Raw genomic sequence first — 20451 nt, forward strand, 5'->3', positions numbered from 1 at the left:
AGTGTATGTTAGCATACAGTGCCATTATTCTAACATGAACAGCTTTGCAGGCCACATTTCTATAGTAGGGTGACAATGCATCATCCGGACAAGAATTATCCTCAACCACTCCCTCTTCTTAGAGAGAAATCTAATTCCAATAAAGCATAGAACTCAGCACCAATGCTATGTGAATATGGATACCCTCAGATCCATCCTCTTTAAAAAACAAACAAACAAACAAACAAACAAACAACTCATATTCAGCATTAGGTACTTAATTGCTTCTTCTCTAACCCAAATCACTGACTGTGAAAACAGGATTTTTTCCCCCCCCTTTATATTTAGTTGGAAATTAGATGACAGCCACAGAGAATTCAGTTGACCTCACACACCCACAAACTCACAGCATCTGGGCCGCTTCAGCTCCCTGAGCTGGGTTCGTTGAGGCAATCTGGAAAGAAAGCCTCTCAGCTTTCACCAGGAACCTGGACACCTGGAAGCTCTGAGCAGAGCTTTGTGGGCCCAACACTAAAGGCCTGGGAGTTCTGTGCGTCACACCCTCCAGAGAAGCAGGATCCTGAGTAAGACATGGAACCCTCTGGATGTCCATGTGCTCAGTCAGCAAATGTGTATCATAATCCCAACCAATCTCCAGATCCCACCATTAGAATTGAAACCTAATGTCCACAGACTTGGGAAAACCAAAGTGCTCCATGGGAACTGATGTGTGGAGGGATAAGGAATGCTCCCAGCACTGATAAGGCAGGCAACAGAATGCTGGAGGTGATGTGCTAGTAAGTGGTGAGGGGGCTGTGATGGGAAACCCTATGGGTACCTCTCTGACTTTTAGGGATTCTCAAATATATGAATGTGAATGAGAACAGACATCGGGATGCATAGGAGTTAGGCCAAATTTCAGAGGACACATCAACCAGGTGTCACTCATCAACCGAACCAGGTATTCATGAATCTCTTAGGTTGTTCATCAGAACAACAATATTCAAATAAAGAGCTTTTTGTTTTGGAGGTTGCTTGGGTTTTTGTTGGCAGGCTTTTTTTTTTTTTCCTTCTTCTATTCTGTATTTTCCCACATCCCCTATCAGCATAAGGTGTGCTTGTTTGGCCACACCTAAATGTATAACATATTTACTCAGATGATAAACTGTAGACATCAGTCTTGTTCAAGCAAGTCTTGTCCTGAGCAACAGATAAGCTGGAGGGCCCAGAAAGAGGGCAGTGTAGTTCCTCATTAATGATCCCTGCATGCCACCCCATCTTCCCCTCCTGCTGCAGACCGTGAAAGCCGGGATTACTGGAGGGCTGGGCGCCAGGCACCTCTTTCTTCAAGCACCCACAGAGGGGGCTACTCATCTGGGGAGGAGGGAGGTTTTGGTGAGCAGCTTCGCCGTGATAGGTTTGTTCAGGGAACGAAAGATTTTCAAAGTTCTGAAGTATCTCTCAAAGTGCACAAGCAGGTACAAAACCACAGAACACAATGTACTAATCATGTAGGTGGTAGAACGTTCCTCTTCTGCTGAAATCCCAGGAAGGGTTAGCTGAGAAATCAGAATCTATTTAATTTGAAATTCCATTTAAAAGAATATACAGTCGGCTCTGCCTCCGTCCAAACAAAGGGACACAACGTCCTGTGTTTTCACTGCTCTGACACATACAGCGACAGACCGAGATAAACGCAGGTAAAACATGTCAGTGAGGCAGCTCACAATAGCCCTCACAGCAGCGATGTTCAGGCTTTGTCATCTCAAGGCAAACATAAGCTAATTACTAAAATTCTGCGGCACACCAAACATATATTTTTTGCCAAGCTAAAAAAACAAAAATATAGGTATACTATTGATTCACTCACACTGATGGCTTTTGTTATGTTGGCTGTTATCATTTTTCTACTTGACAATCTAAGGGTAAGGAGGTCAGTGCCCCCTCAATAGTTAAGTATTGTATATTTTAAAAGTTCTTTTGGCCGAAACCGGTTTGGCTTAATGGATAGAGCGTCGGCTTAGGGACTGAAAGGTCCCGGGTTCGATTCCGGTCAAGGGCATGTACCTTGGTTGCAGGCATATCCCCAGTAGGGGGTGTGCAAGAGGCAGCTGATCGATGACTCTCTCTCATCGATGTTTCTAACTCTCTATCTCTCTCCCTTCCTCTCTGTACAAAATCAATAAAATATATTTTTAAAAAGAAGTTCTTTTGGTACACAGGTTGAAAATCGCTGCTTTACAGGTATTAGCATGTCCTTAGGTTATGGGTGCTAGATATCTAAAATCTATAGAAAAAAAGTGAATAGTGTGGCCCTTCATTGAAACAGAAATGGAGAGTCTTTACACAGGTTTTCCAACTTGCATGCATGATCAATTACCCAAGAAATAGTTTATGTTATGATATTAAAGCCAGGTCATTCTCAACTTCATTATCCAGAAATTCTTCTCTTTCATCCTCATGTTTCACTGTCCCTCCCTGCCCTCCTCCCCAAACATACAAACCTAGCCCCCTTTAGAGGGGAGAATGTAAGAGCAAAGAGTAAGCAATTTGCCACAAAGCCACACCAGGTCACAAGTAACTGGCCTTCCCTCTGTTCAGAATAAAGTACATCTTAAGCACCCGGCAAATATTTGCATGGTCTCCAGAGCAGTAAGATTCATCCATTTGTTCATAAAAGTACACACTGCAGCTGAGAAAATAAATCCATTCAAGTCCACTAACATCTATCAAGCTCCAGTCTGAGTGTGGAGTCTTTGGGGGAGGGGAGACCATGCACCCCACTAGAAGAGCTGATTTTTGAAGCTGTCTAGAGATATGCTGCTCCCTCCTCTCTCCCATCAAAAGCAAATCATAAGATGCAACCAGCTCCCTAACTGACCAGCAGAGCAGCATTTCATATTGTAAAATGTAACTAGCCCAAGGCATGCAAGATCCTTTTTATAGCTGAAAATGAATTCCCTTATCTTTCTGGGAAAATAGCAATTTTGTTTGTTGTGCAAAAAATACAGCACCTCCACATAATAGGAAACCAGTGATTAATTGCCTAACCACCTATCACCCGACAGTATTTTATATTTAAAGGTTGAATATATTTTATATATTCAGACAAGTTATGGCATCACTGCTTTATATTATAAATTCAGCCTCATGAGGGATCTACTTAAAATGAACTCGAAACATGCAATGCAAGGGCAAGAGCAAACTATTTAATTCCTACCAACTATTTAAGGAGATTCCCCTCCCACTCTTCCCCCTCCCCCAGATTTCCTCCTGGGAAACTTCTGAGTGGAACTAAAAGAACTTAGGCTGCTTGACCACCAAGTCAAGCTCTGTCACTTACTTGGTGACCTCGGAAAGTCATTTATAAACTCTGAGACCTCAAGTTCCTCTTATTTATTTATTTATGTATGTGTGTATGTATTTATATCCTCACCCAAGGAGTGAGATTATTTTTTTCCATTGATTTCTAGAGGGGGGTGGAGAAAGAGAGAGAGAGAGAGAGAGAGAGAGAGAGAGAGAGAGAGATCCATCAATGCCATCAATGTACAAGAGTCACATTGATTGGTTGCCTCCTGCCTGCACCCAGACCTGCACCCAGGTCAGGGATCGGACCTGCAATCTAGGTAAGGTGCCCTTGACCAGGATTCAAACCCAAGACACTCCAGTGAGCAGGCTGATGCTCTAACCACTGAACAATGCCAGCCGGGGCAAGTTCTTCACCATTAAAACAGAGATAATCATACATCTTCTAATTCTGGTGTTCTTGTGAAGGTCAAATAACATAGTGAATATGAGGGTTTTATGAAAATTGTTATAATCACCAATGCCAATGTTTAACTACACAGTCCTGCAGACATGGAAGCAGAAAAACCTAAAAAAAGCCCCATCTGTTCCTAAAAGTGTGAGCTGGGTCTCTATACATTCAAATGAGCTACAGGGTGTTTAGCTACAGGGACAGGTGTGGAACCATGTCCATGAAATCAATTTTAGAAAGAAGGGAAAACACTTTTCTTTATCCTATTTTTTGCTATGTTGGATGTTAGGCTTTTATTTAAATTGTCGGTATTTAGCTGTTGTTCCTTATTAAATATTACATTTAGTACAGTCTCCTTGATTAATGTGCTTACACAGTTAAGACTAAGCAAAAAGTTACATATATTCCATTAAGAGTATTCCAAACTCAGCAAAACATAGGAGCGGTGTACTCTTTTATTATTATTTTAAGTTGATTTTTAACCATTTAGTCTGTATTACCTTAATGAAATACAAGGTAATGAGTGTCCTGGGCTTCAAGGAGCACAGAGTTTAGAGTGGAAACAGCCCAACGAACATTACAATCCAGTGAGGCCAGTGCAACAAGAAGAGGTCAGCACGTGCCCCAGGGCAGGAGGAGGGGCTGCTGCTGAGCCCAGTGCTAAGGGTCTGGAGTGGGCACCATGAATAAACCAGAACTGTGTGCTGTGTGCATGAATGCTGAGCAATGTGGTGCCACTGAAGCCAAGGCCAGCAGGATGGGACAAAGATGAGATGGGGAATGGGGGGTGGGATTGGGGGCAGAGGTCTCCTCATGAGGACCTGGGGACTGGGGATATCCTGGGGATCTATGCCGGCAGCGGAGTGTCAGGGGAGTAGGATAGCTGCATGAGGGAGACCCCAACTATTCTCCATCTAAGAACATTCTGCTATTGCAGGGAATATTGGCACTTCCTATGGGAAAAACAATTCCTGCCACAAAGGAAAATAGTTAACATTTAAAGGCAAAGGAGAACCTCATTTTATAAAATTGTAATAAAAATACCCACAGTCCAAAACATTTGAATGAAGAACCCATTAACAACACTTTTAGAACTCATTAAAAATGCTTGCACATTTTTGTTGACTCTACCTCTACCGGAGAAGAATTTTATTTAGGTATGAAATGAGCAGAAAAATGAAGAGTTTCAGCTACTTCCAGCTTCTTAGAACAGGATGCAGCCGGGCAGGTGCTGGCGGTCAGTCACCTGGAGGATGAATCGGGCTCCGGTGAGTCATGCTGAAGAATGCCAGCCCATGACTGACAGACAAATGGGCAGGACCATTCCAGACTTGCTGGGAGCCAATGTTGCAAGAGACGATCCTGAAAACCATAACCTCCACAATTAAGCTTGCTGGGAAATTTTTTTTTTTTTTTTTTTTAAAGCAAGACCAGGAACTGGTGGGAGGATGGGGACGAAGGAATGAGGAGTTATTGTTTAATGGCTACAGAGTTTCAGATTGGGAAAATGAATATATTCTGGAGGTGGACGATGGTGATGGCTGCACAACAAGGTGAATGCACTTAATGCCTCTGAACAGTATTTTATGGAATGTAATTTCCCCACAATGAGAGAGAGAAAGAGAGAGAGAGAGAGAGAGAGAGAGAGAGAGAGAGAGAGAGAGAGAGCGAGAGCTCACAAGGACTAAAAAACAGTAAGATTTCTAGTACAGTCTGCCATGAGCCTCACACTGTCTCCTGAATAGGATGCACAGACCAAAACTGAACTTCTCAATAAATACTTTAGAGAAAAGCATCACCTAGAACAGTGGTCGGCAAACCTCTGCTTGCAAGCCACATACAGCTCTTTGGCCCCTTGAGGGTGGCTCTTCCATAAAATACCACGGCCTGGGCAAATCTATTTTGAAGAAGTGGCACTGGAAGAAGTTTACATTTAAAAAATTTGGCTCTCAAGAGAAATTTCAATTGTTGTACTGTTGCTATTTGGCTCTGTTGACTAATGGATTGCCAACCACTGACCTACAACATGCTAGTGGCCCGCCGAGGTCCGTCCATCCCAACAGGCTATATGATAAAACCACGGGCATGTTTTCTAAAATAGAGCTCCTACCCCCTTAAAGAGACTGGGTTCCTCACATAATGTAGTTCATAACTCTTTCCTGCAGTCTACAAAAATGATACTGTTGTTATTATCATTAATATGACGACAGCTATTTTATATGTACCATATTTTCCGGCGTATAAGACGACCCCCTAATTTTACAGTAAAAACATAGGTTTGGGTCTATATTCGCTGTATAAGACTACCCCCCCACTTCCGAGGCAACACCAGTTCTTTTTTTTAATAGACTCTGGCCAATCTGAGCAGGCTTTTTACTAGAACAGAGTGAAGCTTCGGGTACAGAACATGTATAATTTGCATGCATAAAAAGCCTGCTTGGATTGGCTGAGTTAGAGAGGTGGTCTATTAAAAAAAGAACTGGTTTTGCCTCGGAAGTGGGGGGTAGTCTTATACAGCGAATATAGGCCTAAACCTATGTTTTAACTGTAAAATTAGGGGGGTCATCTTATACACCGGAAAATACGGTATTAAGAGTTCTCAGTGAGCCCACTGCTGTCCTTTCCTTCCTTTGTTGTAGATGGGAACAAATTGGACACAGAAGTTCTATTGGTATGCAGTGCCTTGGAAAGTAAGCAAGAGGGAGTTCACACACTCTGCAGAAGGGGTTGTACTCAGCCCCATTTCGAGGCCCTGGCCATACTTCTAAACCTTCACCACCAAGCAAGGCTCCTACTTGGTGGAGTATGCATTTTCTTGCCAAACAGCAGATATTTATTTTGGCACATGCAAGACATCCAGCGGATTTCATAAAGGTTAAGCCACAGAGATAAGAAATTTCCCAGGGCCCCGTTTCATGGATTATGCTTTTTAAAGAATCTCAACTGTTCCCTATTACAAAACAGTTAAAACTGTGGATAGCTCTGAAGTCTGCGCCTATAATCTTCACAGATTTCATTCCACAGGTTACAAATAGCCCTCACATAATGGCAATCTCACAGTAGCTACCGATTGTTCAATTACTTGGGACTGGCTTATAATCACCAGGTCGTTAAGGGTGTTATGAGAGCTAAAAGCTCCAGTCACCGGGCTGTTGTGCGTCACGTTATTTGGCAATTCACTGGCTAGAAATGGAATGAAAGTATTTTGAACGGAAGCAATCTAAACACTTCAAATGAAAGGTGGGCACCCATGTGCCAAGCCAATAATAGATGCTAATTATAAAGGCTTAATATAAATAAATGAGTAGATGAGGTAAACAAAGCCCCAAGTCAGAGAGAAGAGGGGTAGAAATTGCTCCCTGAAGGCAAAGATACCAAAAAAGCTATTACACAACTTGAGAGGCAATACCTGAGCCCAGTAGCTCTCAAGTCTGGCTATACATTTGAAGTACCTGGGAAGTTCTGGAATCAAGTTTGCCAGCCTTCCACCAGACCAACTAGAAGAACCAAAGTTCTATAGAATGTGCAGATAGGTGCAGCTTTTCAAAGCTATCCACATGACTTCTATACCTAGAGGGCTGAGAACCACCAGTAGCAGCAAGAAGTCATACACAGTTCCCTGGGGCTAGTGTTGGTAGCAACTCTGGAGGTCTCACCACCAAACAGAGAAAGTGGCCCCTCCATATGGCACATGGCATATGGCACAAAGCTCATGAAGGTGTTCTCCTGGGGCTCACATGTCAATCACCGCATTCATGACGCCCAAAGGATCGTAGCATGAGGTGGCATGGTCTCTGGCCAAATTAGATATAAAGGACACCAAGAACGCAAAGGTGAAAGGTGAAGCACAAAGGTAAGTGTGTTCTGACTTCATCTTCTCTGAATGCTTCTTTCAGATCCTATAATTTTCTACAAAAACAGGACTCTGGAAAGAACTGGCAAACCAGGTTCCCACTGGCACATGTGTTAGGAAGGAGAAAGGGTGACTGAGTGCCTACTGTGTGCCAGGCACTGGATGAGAGCTTCCACATACATTACACTTCCGTTTCATAGCCCTCCACTGTACTCTTACTAACAGAAAAAGGTCCAAACTCAGAGTAAATTGGTTCTCTTCACACAACTAGAATGAAGCAGAACCAGATGGGCAATCCAGCTCAGCCCTGCTCCAGACTCCTTTTTATTACACTCCTCTCCGCTTATGCAAATGCTCAATTACAATCCAAGATGTACAAATGCCAAGGCCTCGAAGCTTCTTCCAAATCCCCCTCCTACAATCCATTCAGGTCCCCACTCTGTCTGGGCAATATGAATTGCTCCATATTCTACACTCCCACTTCCTCTGTTTGCACACTAATTTTAAGAGTTTTGCCAGTTTGTCTTATCCTTAGAGAAGCAGTTCTCAACTGGGGGCAATTTTGCCCCACAGGAGCCATTTGGCAATGTCTGGACTTTGAGGTGTTAACTGGCATCTCATAGGTAGAGGCCAGGGATGCTGATAAACATTCTACAATGCACAGGACAGCTCCTACCACAAAGAGCTGTCTGACACAAATGTCAAGTGTGCTAAGGTTGAGAAATTCTGCCTTGCAATAATAATATGGTTTTATGAATCCTTTTATTTCCTCCCCTAAAAAAATCTCGAGGAATAACTAAGACAATACATATGGAAACATTTAGCACACTGTAGGCACACAGAGTACTAATTAGATAATCTGACTGCACACTTCTGTAGAGTAGGAACCACTTCAATTGGCTCTGCATTATTCCCACACAAAGCATAGGGTCTTTTTCATTGGCTCTAAACAAATGTGAAATACTGTATTCTCTACATTGGAAAATTTTGATTAAAAAAAAAAATGCCACTATTACCTAAGAAACACAACATTCTCCCATATTCATTCCTTAACAAATAAGTAAATGGTATAATTCATGATTCATTAGAACAGACTATGAAAAGCTACATTGCACTCCAAGTATGTCATAGAATCGACTCCATTTCAGAACTATTAATAAGCTTACAATTAAAAAGCTTTGTCCTACATTAACAGAAAGTTAACTAAGAGATCACAATATTAAAATTTGAGAAAATCTAATACAGCAGTTTCAGATTCTTCTCTGCATACAAGGTCAGCTTTGACCATATAACTCACAGATCTTGAGTTCAATTTTTCAGGAACAGCCTTAAACTGTAATCACAGCACAACATATAAAACCACCAAAAGTCAAATCTCTGAATGAGTACGTCAGAACTGGTGGACATCACATCTCAGGTTAAGACTTTATGCTTTTATACTTTTCTCAGCTTAGGCCAGTTGGAATCTGCGTGGATATCCTAAAGTAAATGATTACAAAACACATTAAAATGAGCATTCATTCAATCAGCCCTACAATGGGATAATCTACAATCATTTTTACATAGTTTCTGGAGTTGAGGCCCCAGGGTCCTGAACATCAGAATGAACCCATACAATATTTATTTATTTATTATTTTTTAAATAAATTTTTATTGTTCATATTATTACAAATGTTCTCCCCCCCCCCCATTGCTCTCCTCCACCAGGTTCCCATCCCACCCTCTGCCCTTTCCCCATTCCCCATTGTCCTCATCCATAGGTACACAGTTTATGTTCAGTCTCTTCCCACATCCCCCCTCCCCTTTTCCCCAAGAATCGTCAGTTCACTCCCCTTCCATACATCTGATTCTATTATATTCAACAGTTAATATTGTTCATCAGATTTTTTTTAATTTCATTGGTTTTTAGATTCACTTGTTGATAGTTACCTATTTGTTGTTCATAATTTTTATCTTTATTTACTTTCTCTTCCAAAAGAACCCCCTTCAGCAATCATATAATTCTGGTTTGGTGGTGATGAACTCCTTTAGCTTTTTTTTATTAGTGAAGCTCTTTATCTGACCTTTGATTCTGAGTGATAGCTTTGCTGGGTAGATTATTTTTGGCAGTAGGTTCTTACTATTCATCACCTTGAATATTTCTTGCCATTCCCGTCTGGCCTGCATGGTTTCTGTTGAGAAATCAGCTGACAATCGTATAGGTGCTCCTTTATAGGTAACTACCTGCTTTGCTCTTGCTGCTTTTAATATTCTCTCTTTGTCTTTTGCTCTTGGAATTTTAATTATGATTTGTCTTGGTGTGGTCCTGTTTGGGTTCCTTTTGTTTGGAGTTCTGTGCGCTTCCTGGACTTGTAAGTCTAATTCTTTCACCAGGTGGGGGAAGTTTTCTGTCACTATTTCTTTCAGTATGTTTTCGATATCTTGCTCTCTCTCATCTTCTGGGACCCCCATAATTCTGATGTTGGTTCCCTTGAAGTTGTCCCAGAGGTTTCTTACATTATCTTCAATTTTCTGGATTTTCTTATCTTCTTGCTTCTGCGGAAGAGTGTCTTCTGGCTCTTTATGCTCCAAATCTTTGACTTGATTCTTGCGATCTTCCATTCTGTTTTTAGGACTCTGTATAATATTTTTTATTTCAGACAATGTATTCTTTATTTCTTGTTGATCCCTTAACATTTCTTGTTGATTCCTTATTAATTCTAGTTGATCCTTTTTCATATCCTCATAGGTCTTATCGACCTTTTCTAGGAAATTCTTGAAAAACCCTATAAGCGTACATTTGAACTCTATATCCAGTTGCTTTTTGTCCTCCATTTCTGTCGTTTGTGATCTATTTTGTTGTCGCATTTTTTGCAGCTTCCCTGATGGGGTGGAGTTTCAGGGTGGGCCTACACCTTGGCTTCTGTTAGCCCCGCCCTATGTGGCTCCTGAGTCTCAGGGTCCTTCAGTACTCGCTGCAAGCCCCTCTGAGAGAAAGGTGCCCTCGATTTTCGCCTGCTACCAAACAGTTTAGTCTCTCCCCATATGAGCCCAGAACTGGGGTTCAGTTCAGTTGGAAGTGGAGTTGGAGGTGGCATTTAGAGCAGTCCGAAGCTTTTGTCTCCTTCCCGCCAGGGCAATCCCGCAGCACAGCCAACCGTCCCTTCTCTGCGCGCAATGTGTGCGCCTCTGGGACCTCCTTTCGCCATCTCCCGGGGTTCCGCCTTACAGCCCAGCTCCCTATGGATGAGCCTGGGTTCCCGGGGTCTGGCCTAGAACTGGGGTTCAGAGCAGTCGGAACTGGGGCCCAGCACAGTTGGAGCTTTTATCTCCTTCCTGCCAGGGAACGCCAGCCAGGCAATCAGCCGCCCTCCTCTCTGGCTCCGTCCTCTCTGTGCGTGCCGCGTGTCTCCGTACCTTAGGCTTTTACAGCTCCTCCGCGCTTCCTTCTGGTTTTCTCCTTGCTTCTTGTTGTAGAATTTCCAGTCAGTCAACTTTCCTGTAGTTCTGGGTAATGTCCATTTTATATTTTAGTTGTATTTTATTGAAATAGTTGTGTGCGGCTGCAGCTAGGTGTTTACCTGTGCAACCATCTTGGATTCTCTCCCCATACAATATTTAATTAATGTGCAGATTCCTGGACCTTATCCCAGACCTACTGAATCAAAATTTCAGAGGTTGGGCCTGGAAATCCACATTTCAAATAAGTTCCCAAATATTCATTTTATACACTCAAATTTGAAAATCTCTGCCAGGAGACTGAATCCCAGAAAATGGATTTGCCTCATTTTGTAAACTTCCAGCATGGATCTTGATTATACAGATTATTTGACAATCCATTTAATATAAACTCAATATCCACCTCCAACTATAAGAAAACAAGTAGAGTATTTTGTTAATTACTTTTGTGCAAATATGCATTTTCTGAAATAAGCAGACTGATATTTTATGGAAAATACTGAAAAAATACCAAAATAATTATTAAGGAAAATAAAGATCAATTCTGGGACCTATAATGGTTAATATCTATTATATTCCAGACTGTGGATACAGTGATGGCTAGACAGTATAAGTCCCTACCCTTATTTTTATTTTATTTATGCATTGAAATTATTTATATATGTATATACATAAACAAAGAAGTAAGGTAATTTCAGAGAGTGGCAATAAGACAGGTTGATGTGATAAAGTCTGTAAGGGAGAGAGGCAAAGGGGGTGGTTGGCTGTATTAAATATAAGGATGAAAAGTGGTTTCCTTGAGGACGTAACTTTTCAAGCTGAGACCTGAAGGAGAAGTACTCAGTCCTAAGAGGGTTGGGGGAAAGTGTTCTAGGCAGAGTGAACTGTAACTATAAAGACTCTAAGGCAGGGGTCTTCAAACTACGGCCCGCGGGCCACATGCAGCCCCCAGGGGAGTCTGATCCTGCCCGCCAGGTTTTTTGGGCAGTGAGCGCAGCCGAGGTGTTACAGTAGGAATTAGTAGTTCATATAGTCCGGCCCTCCAGCTCTCTGAGGGACCGTGATCTGGCCCCCACTTTAAAAAGTTTGAGGACCCCTGCTCTACGGGGAGAACAAGGTTCTCTTCAAATTATTATAGGAATTAAATAAAAAGTCAAATAATACATATGAAATGTTTTATGATGTAGGAAACTATGTAAAAGTATAAAGCATTATTTTTACTAATATATTAGAATAGTTTCAGGACAGAAGCCAAGATAACGAAGGGCCTCAGGTCTGTGGCATATGAAGAATTAATTAGGCAATTGAGGTTACATTGTCTGGGAAGCAAAGAGACACAAGTATGTGTTTGGAGGAAGTAGGGAGAAGTCTTCAAATACCCGAAGGAGTCTGTTCTTGTGGAAGAGGACTTAATTTTTTTTTTTAATAGTTTTGAGGGTATGGTAAACATTTTTGGAAGCCAAAATCTTAATCCAATATGATAATGAACATTCAAAAAGAGTTACAGGAAAATGGACCAACTGTGAGATAGTGAGCTCCACATGACGGGAGGTGATCAAGGATGGGTTGAATAGACAGCTGACATTGTAATGATAGGACTAGGTGATCTAAGAGGACCTTTGTAATCCTTTGAAAACACACACATGCGCACACACATACACACATACACACACACAGTGCTCTCTCTCACAAACACAATAACCACCAAGATGGCCTCTTTACTTCATCCTTTAGAACCTTAAGGAAATTTCAAGAGAAACATGAGCTATACTGAGATATATCAACTTCCTAATTCATACTGACACCCAGGACTAAAGGGCAAATTAAGATATGGGATAGATAACATTCATTTTTAAAATCTGTAGCTATGATTCAATGGTGTTTTAATAACAAACACTTAATCATTATTTCAAATTTTAAAATAATTACTGTTTTAACAAAAACATGTTGGGATTTCATTAGTTCCCAATAGGTAGTATCCCAATAAACAGTCAAAATATTGAACAAATAGATAGGTGTCCTTTCATTGGCAGGTTTCTTAATGGGAGCCATAAGCCCAAGATGATGGTTTCCTCATAAAAACTCCTAAGGAAGAAGAATCACTACTGTTTATAATTGTGTATTCTATCCTATAAATAAAGTAAAAAAAATAAAATAAAAAGACACTGAGTTGCCACTTGACCACCTGGGGCCAAAATGCTAAAGATAAACAAATCTAGCCTTCCACAAACGGATAGAACAAGGTAGACTTGAAAGTAAGAGGAGAAGCTACTTTGAAAAGCTAATCATTACTAAATGACCTTTACATAAAATACTTATATTTCCACATCCTGGTGTATGTGGCTTACATACAGACTTACCTCAGGAAATACTCTCTTAATATCTACATACACTTTTTGTTTCTTAAAAACTAGTTGTAAATTAAGTTAAATTATTACCCTCTGAGAATAGCTTATAATGAATCTTTCTATAAAATAAAGACTGTGTCCATATAATTGTTTGTAAAATTATACCTTAATATGTGAAATCCAGGGACACCAAAAGCAAAATTACAAAAAAATTAAAATCAAAGATTTAACACCTAATATAAAGGAAATATTTATCATAGAGCTATTTTTGTATAGGAATCTCTTCCTAAGACTATACAATTGCTATTTATGCCAGCAATATTTTAGAAATATACCTAGTCCATAAAAGTTAAATATAACCAATAATGTAAACAATCACTTCTTAAAAGTTATTTTTCTTTAGGTTCACACACAAGTTCAAATTCTGCTGCTTTATTAAGTTTTAATCCCTTAGAACTCAAGGTAACAGCAGAACTGGATTAGTGGCTCAGGAAACCCAGGTGTCTCTGTTCATGAGCGAGTGCCACCTAGTATCATCTGGGTTGTCTAAAAACTGAATCCTTAACTGGGTAGGGAGTCATTTCTAACTACATTCTCACTTGACCAATGCACAGAAAGCTGTGATGCCACAAAACAATACCTAGGGTTAGAGAAGGAGACCAAGTCTCCTGTCGCAATGTCCAATGGGTTCACCATAACCATTCTTTGGAGTCTCAGCTTGAGAGGTGCCCAAGTTTTGAATCAACCACTAAGAGAATGGCACCCATTAGAATAATAATGTTAACAATATGATTGGTAAAAACCTTTCTTCACTAAAAAGATCTGAGACATCTTGCCATTTGTTTCCTCTTTGTTTTCAGGTACAAGATATTAGGGATAATTCTGGGTTTTCTAAACCTTCTCACCCCAAATTGAACTTCTTTATCATCTTCTCTTGCAAGAGTGTACAGTCTACCCCTTGGATTCAGGGATCATCCTACAAATGTGTACTCTATAGGTGGAAAGCACAATACAATGGAATCGCTCTAAGAAATGGCACCATGAAACCAACAGCATGCTACAGAGTTGCTCCTCCATCCTGATAGCAAATTAGAAGTAATTTTCTGCCTAAATCAGAGCTTAATTCCTTAGTTCACTTTAATCCACAAGTTCAATCCAATTTCCCAAAATCCAATAATACAATCTTCCAACCTCATTATCATCATTGAAAGTATTTAAAAGCATTTGCTGAGACACATTTCTTTCTTGTGTCAGACAGGATCAACGTCAAATGAACATCTTGGATAGACTACATTCTGTCTCACCGCAGAGGGTTGACATTTTAAGAAATAATGGTTCCTTGCAAGAGAAAATTTTCCCTTGGAGTGAACACCAAAGGGTACTACCATCCAGTAAATATAGGTTGAAATATGATCCTGGTTTTAAAAACCAGATCTCAAAATTATTATATAAGTACATACATACATGTATATACTTGACATACATACATGTATATACTTGACATTCTCTATGATTAGAAATCTTATTATCCTGATGACTTTCTACAATAATTTGAATCAGCTAAGTGTACTTTAGGCCTCATAGAAGAATTTTTAAAAATAAAACAAGAGATAATTAGTAATGGAAATGCCATCCCATATCACTACCACTCAGGAAAATGATGGGATATTTCCCTAGAAACAATCATAAGGAAACAGTTGGTTTATTTTGAAGGCAGTTATTTCAATAGCGTATTCACTAAAACCCCCTGAGTTTTAGTCTAAAAACAGTTCATTTCCATTTCCTTTTGATAATCAGAAAGGGAATCAACCCACATTTTAAACAACCATTTTTTGAGATCACTTACTGGGGAACAGAAAAATGCTTTTAAATGCATTTTGGGGGAGATATTTTAAGCAGAAATTAGTAAAAGGGCAAGAAGGACTTCTTATTCCTCAGCTCAACCTCAACTCAACCTTAACTTTTAATTATTTCGTATCTTGTAAAAAGTCATTGCTACATTAGGCCTTTGTTTTGTGAGGTAGCCAGTTTTCTCCTAACACTGTTCACCAAACTCATTTAACTCATGCCCTAGGCCAATAACAAATCTACTCTTCCAGCTGTGATACTTTAATAGCTTAAATTTCTAAAGTAAATGGCATCCTTTGCTCCTTTGAAAACCAGTCTGGCAATGATTAAAGTAAAGGAAACTAACCACCTGAAGAACTTCAAATATGCAGACATGTGTCAGATATAAACACTAATACATAATGACTGGAAAGGCCCGAATCCCAGAGTCCAGTTTAGGCAATGGGACTACATGTATATTTAAAATGATGGAGAGTCAACTAACAAGTACAGTATATTATTTTATTTCCAATCTGTTATGAGGCATATATGGCAAGAATAGATAGCACTGCAACTCAGCATTCATGAACCCAAACACATAAGCCATGTTCAAACTCAACTGAACTTACCTTATACACTTGCCCATATGTTCCATTTCCAACAAGTTCCACCAATTCAAAGATCCCTGCAGGATCCTGAAAGAAAATAAACAAACCATAAAAATTCAAACAATATTCTAGGCCTTGTCTTAATTAAAAGCAAATAGTTATTTAACATATACAAATAGATAACAACTTTAGCTTTGGGACTCTGATGTGTTAATATTGAATACTATTAAACTTTAATTCCATTGCACCTATGAAATTAGTCAAAATCCATTTTGTTTCTATTTTATATTTCTATGAGATGTGTTAAAATCAGATAAAAAGAGACATGACTCCCACTGAAACAATTAAACAACAACAACTTACATTTCTCACTGCAAATGGAAATATACTTGCAGACACATCAAGACAAAATTTACAATAGGCAAGATCTGGAAATAGCCCAAGTGCCCATCAGTAGATGAGTGGATAAAAATAGCTGTGGTACATTTATACCATGGAATACTATGCAGCACTAAAAAAGAAGGGATCTCTTACCCTTTGAGACAGCATGGAGAGACCTGGAGAGTATTATGCTAAGCAAAATAAACTAGTCAGAGAAAGACAAGTATCACATGATCTCATTCATATGTGTAATCTAATGAACAAGATAAACTGATGAGCAAAATAGATCCAGAGGCATGGAAGCACAGAACAGACTGTGGAACCTCAGAGGGAAGGTGGGGGAGGGTAGGTAGGTGGGTAGAGATCAAAGAACTTGCATGCATATATGCATAACCCATGGACACAGACAAGAGGGTGATGAAGGCCTTGGATGGGCAATGGGGGCAGGGGTCAATGGGAGGAAATGGGGGTGTATGTAACACTTTCAATAATAAAGATTTAATTTAAAGATAAAATGAGAGACCCATCATCTTGGGGTTCTAATTTTTGAGATCTTCCTCTTTGAAAATTCTGCACTGCTTGTTGTGTTGAACACTGGCAGTCAAGAAAGTGGTACTCTTCTTACCTAGGTGGTCACCATGGAAGCAACAGCCCTGCCCCCCTCAGTGGTGTTGGATTCATCTCCCCTCTACGATACCACCTCTGCAAAATACCCTTTTGCAGGTGGCTTCCAGCTCCTGCACTACCTGAGGAATACCTGCAGGCGTTAGAATGCAAATTAAATAGGAGAATTATGCAGATTCTTACCACTAAATGTGTCTGCCTATCCTCAGTGTCAGCTGAATGTTAGGATGCTCAACAAATGTTGAACAACTGAAGCTATTCTTACTGAATCACTATCCCAAAAAATTGAAAAGAAAAATCAAAGGCTGTAAAATTCAACTCAGAGATAGAAACTGATGTTGACCTCTACCGATTCCTAACTGGACAGAGATTGTTTCTGGAAAAGCCTATCTCAAGAATGACAAACTCATACATCCACAGGGACCAGGAAAATGGCCTAAGTGTGAAGCAGGGTAGCTGAGGCATGTGGCAGACCGAAGTGAGGTCTCCTTTGGGTGGGGTTGGAGGGGGTAAAATTTTATGTCGCTGGAACAATTATACCGTAAACCTATGAACACAGTATTGCCAGGTCTAAAGATTTTTTTTTTTTAAAGAAAAACGGAACAATTTATTTAATCTGAGATTGCCTCTTTTTTCTTTATTGATCTTTATATTGTTCAGCGTATTACGTATGTCCCCGCATTGCTCCTCTCCACCCAGTTCCCACCCTACCCCAGACCTTCACCTAATCTTTAAATGTTAGGCAACAACTCACTTAAAACACACACACACACACACACACACACCAAAAAAAAAAAAAAAAAAAAGAGGGGGGAAAAAAAAAACAACTCCTCTGAAGGACAAATAAAAGACTACCATCTCTGGCCTAAAAGCATGACTATAGCTAGTCAACACTCTTGTTATGAGAATGCTGCCACATATTATTACGGTCTCTGAGACGGAACGGGGAAGCCTATGCTGGGGCTGCAGACAGATCTGGGTTTGCCGCACCTGGCTATGACCCTAGGACGCCCTGGAGAGCAATCTAGTCTGTGAGCAGATAAAACGGGATGGCCTCTATCTAGCAGAGCTCCAGTGAAGAACAAGTGAGGGTCCAGCACCATGCCTTGACCATAGTCAGCCATCAATTAATATCTAATAATAAAAGATGAGGAATTTCACACCATTAGTAGCACAGAAATGGAGAGGGGCTGCTTCGGGCTGCTACTCGTGAGGAAGGAAACAAATGAGTTGGATGTGACATATTACAATTCTTCTTTAAAGTTACAGTTTTTAGAAAAATCAGGCCCAAGAAAAGCCCTTTGCAATGTGCCTTCAAAGAGTCCACATAGAAAATAAATGCAAAACAAGTAAAATGAAAAAACCCAACAGTTGAAGCAGTTAGTCACTGAGAAAATAGGAATTAGCGCTATCCATTATAATAAAGCCAAAAGGGCAAGAAACCACATTGCAGAATTGTGTCCCGACAGATCAAACCGTCCAGAAGTTCCAGCTAAACCCCATCTGGTCAGGGAGGTGTGGACACCTTTCCAGATGGAACCAGGGAACAGGAGAACACCGTATGGGCTGAAAGTTCTGTCTACCGAGACCTCATCACTAAAAGACATGATCAGGGCCACCTGTAAGGCCTCAGGATAGGAAAGAAAAATTATTCAACTACTAGGCAGCAGGTTTTATTGAAAACGAATTAGAAACAAATGAGAAAAAGGGAAAAAGAAACCCACAAATGGTGGCAGCTGCTGTTTGTTTCTAAGCTGTGCTTCCCGTAGTTTGTTTGCTCAGTGCTGTTTCTGCAACAAATTTCAAGGGGGATTCTACATTTGCTTGAAATATCTCAATTGTGTTTTCAATATTCATTTTTCACACACACACACACACACACACACACAAAAAAAAAAGAACGAGGGGAGGGGCAATGCAGGACGATGACTACTAGCTGCCTTAAGGAGTGTGGGAAGAGTAAGAGGGGTGGAGAGCAAAGGGTGGGAAGAGAAACAGGGTGCAGAGCTGGGACCAGCTTCTACACCCAAGGGTCATCCCACCTCATGGATCCCTCCTCAGGGCTGGGTTTAATGGTTAGGTCTCTGGAGGAGCTGAGCAGCTGACTTCTAGGCTCTTTCCTTCCTTGAGTAGACCATACTGAGCATACGGCCCAACCAATCGGAGCCAAGGAGGCTCAATGCTGAACTTTGTTCCAACTCTTGGGAGAGAGGTTTCCTCCACTGGACATGTCCAAGGGGATCAGAAGCAAAGGTCAGAGGGACTGCAGACTTTGATTGGTGTCCCCTCTTGGGTAAGCAACCAAACTGAAAACAATCATCGACTTAGGTTGGTTCCCTAGGAGATAGACTCTGAAAATCTCTGAGATTTACCCGGAGGGAGTCTGTTGGTGTGTGCGCAGTGGGGGAGTGAAGGGAGAAGAATTTGACTAAGCAGACAGAAGGGTTCAACAGGATGCACAGGAGAATCTGGGATGACTCTTCAAAACTATCCTACCTTGAGGAAGGGGAGCCTTTGTACCCCACCTCCATTGACTCATCATTGTAGGCTGTCTCCATCCCCCTCCCAGAGGTTATAATATTGGAGGAAGCAACATGCTTCAGCTGAGGACAGTTCCCAGGTGAGAACCATCCCTACCTGCCTATGCTCCCAGCAGGTGGACGAGGGCCTCAGCTGTGGAGAGGGCATCTGGGTGACAAACGGCAGCATCCACTACAAGCCTCGTAGCTAGAAATAAGTAACTATTTGGAACTAGAATGAACTAGAAAGAATCTATAAGCACCTATGTTTACAATATGCTGACAATAATAAGGCAAAATGGCACAACACACAGAGTCATGGTATTTGCAAGAAAGGGGCTCTCAGAGACCCTAGAAAGCAGAAGGCAGAGGTATTGTTCAGGGACACTTGAACTTAGCACTGACCATGAGCTTCCTTCTCCTCTACCACCAATCTAAGTACCAGGAGAGCTGGAATATTCTCTTGCACAAATGCATGTAATTTTTAGTTATGTTCTTAAGGAATAGTGATAGAACTTAAACATGGTAAGCATTCAGCTGTTTTGTTTTTTTTTTCACTCTTATAGGACTCTAAATGTACATTGGACTCTTGAACAAAAAGGTTGGAACTGTATGGGTCCACTTACATGCATATTTTTTTCAATAAATACTATAAATGTATTTTCTCTTCTTTATGATTTTTTTATCATTTTATTTTCTCTAGCTTACTTTACTGTAATAATATGCTATATTGTACATATAACACACAGAATACATGTTAATCAATTGTGTATGATATTAGTAAGGCTTCCAGTCAAAGTAGTTAAGTTTTATTGTGGGGAGTCAAAAGATATACATGGATATTCACCCTCATGGGGGATCAGTGTCCCAAACCCTCATGTTGTTCAAGACTCATCTGTAATTTCTCCCTGCAATCCCCTATTTTTAGTGTGTGTGGTTTGTTTTTTTAATCAGTCATGTCCTAGTTGTCCCTTTTGTGGCATTTATGCTGAGTACTACACTCTTGTTGAAAACATATCCCCTCTTTTGTCTTCCAATACACCACTCAGTTTCTCTCAAGGATTCTGTTTCTTCTGTCTATACCTTAAAGGTAGGTTGTTCATGTGCTAATGACTTT

At 40.6% G+C, this 20451-nt stretch overlaps 1 protein-coding gene across 5 annotated transcripts in view; it reads right to left on the reverse strand.

Moving 5' to 3' along the window:
• Window positions 1-20451, reverse strand: part of TNIK (TRAF2 and NCK interacting kinase) — a 355562-nt gene that overhangs the window by 257988 nt on the left and 77123 nt on the right. For all 5 annotated transcript variants that reach the window (XM_084874084.1, XM_084874083.1, XM_084874082.1 and 2 more), the window contains exon 2: window positions 15832-15897. In XM_084874084.1, the coding sequence (XP_084730210.1) occupies window positions 15832-15897 (66 nt within the window). The remainder of the gene's footprint in view (window positions 1-15831; window positions 15898-20451) is intronic.

The sequence above is a fragment of the Pipistrellus hanaki genome, assembly GCF_964339955.1.
Source record: "Pipistrellus hanaki genome assembly, chromosome: 2".
NCBI classification, from domain to species: Eukaryota; Metazoa; Chordata; class Mammalia; order Chiroptera; family Vespertilionidae; genus Pipistrellus; species Pipistrellus hanaki.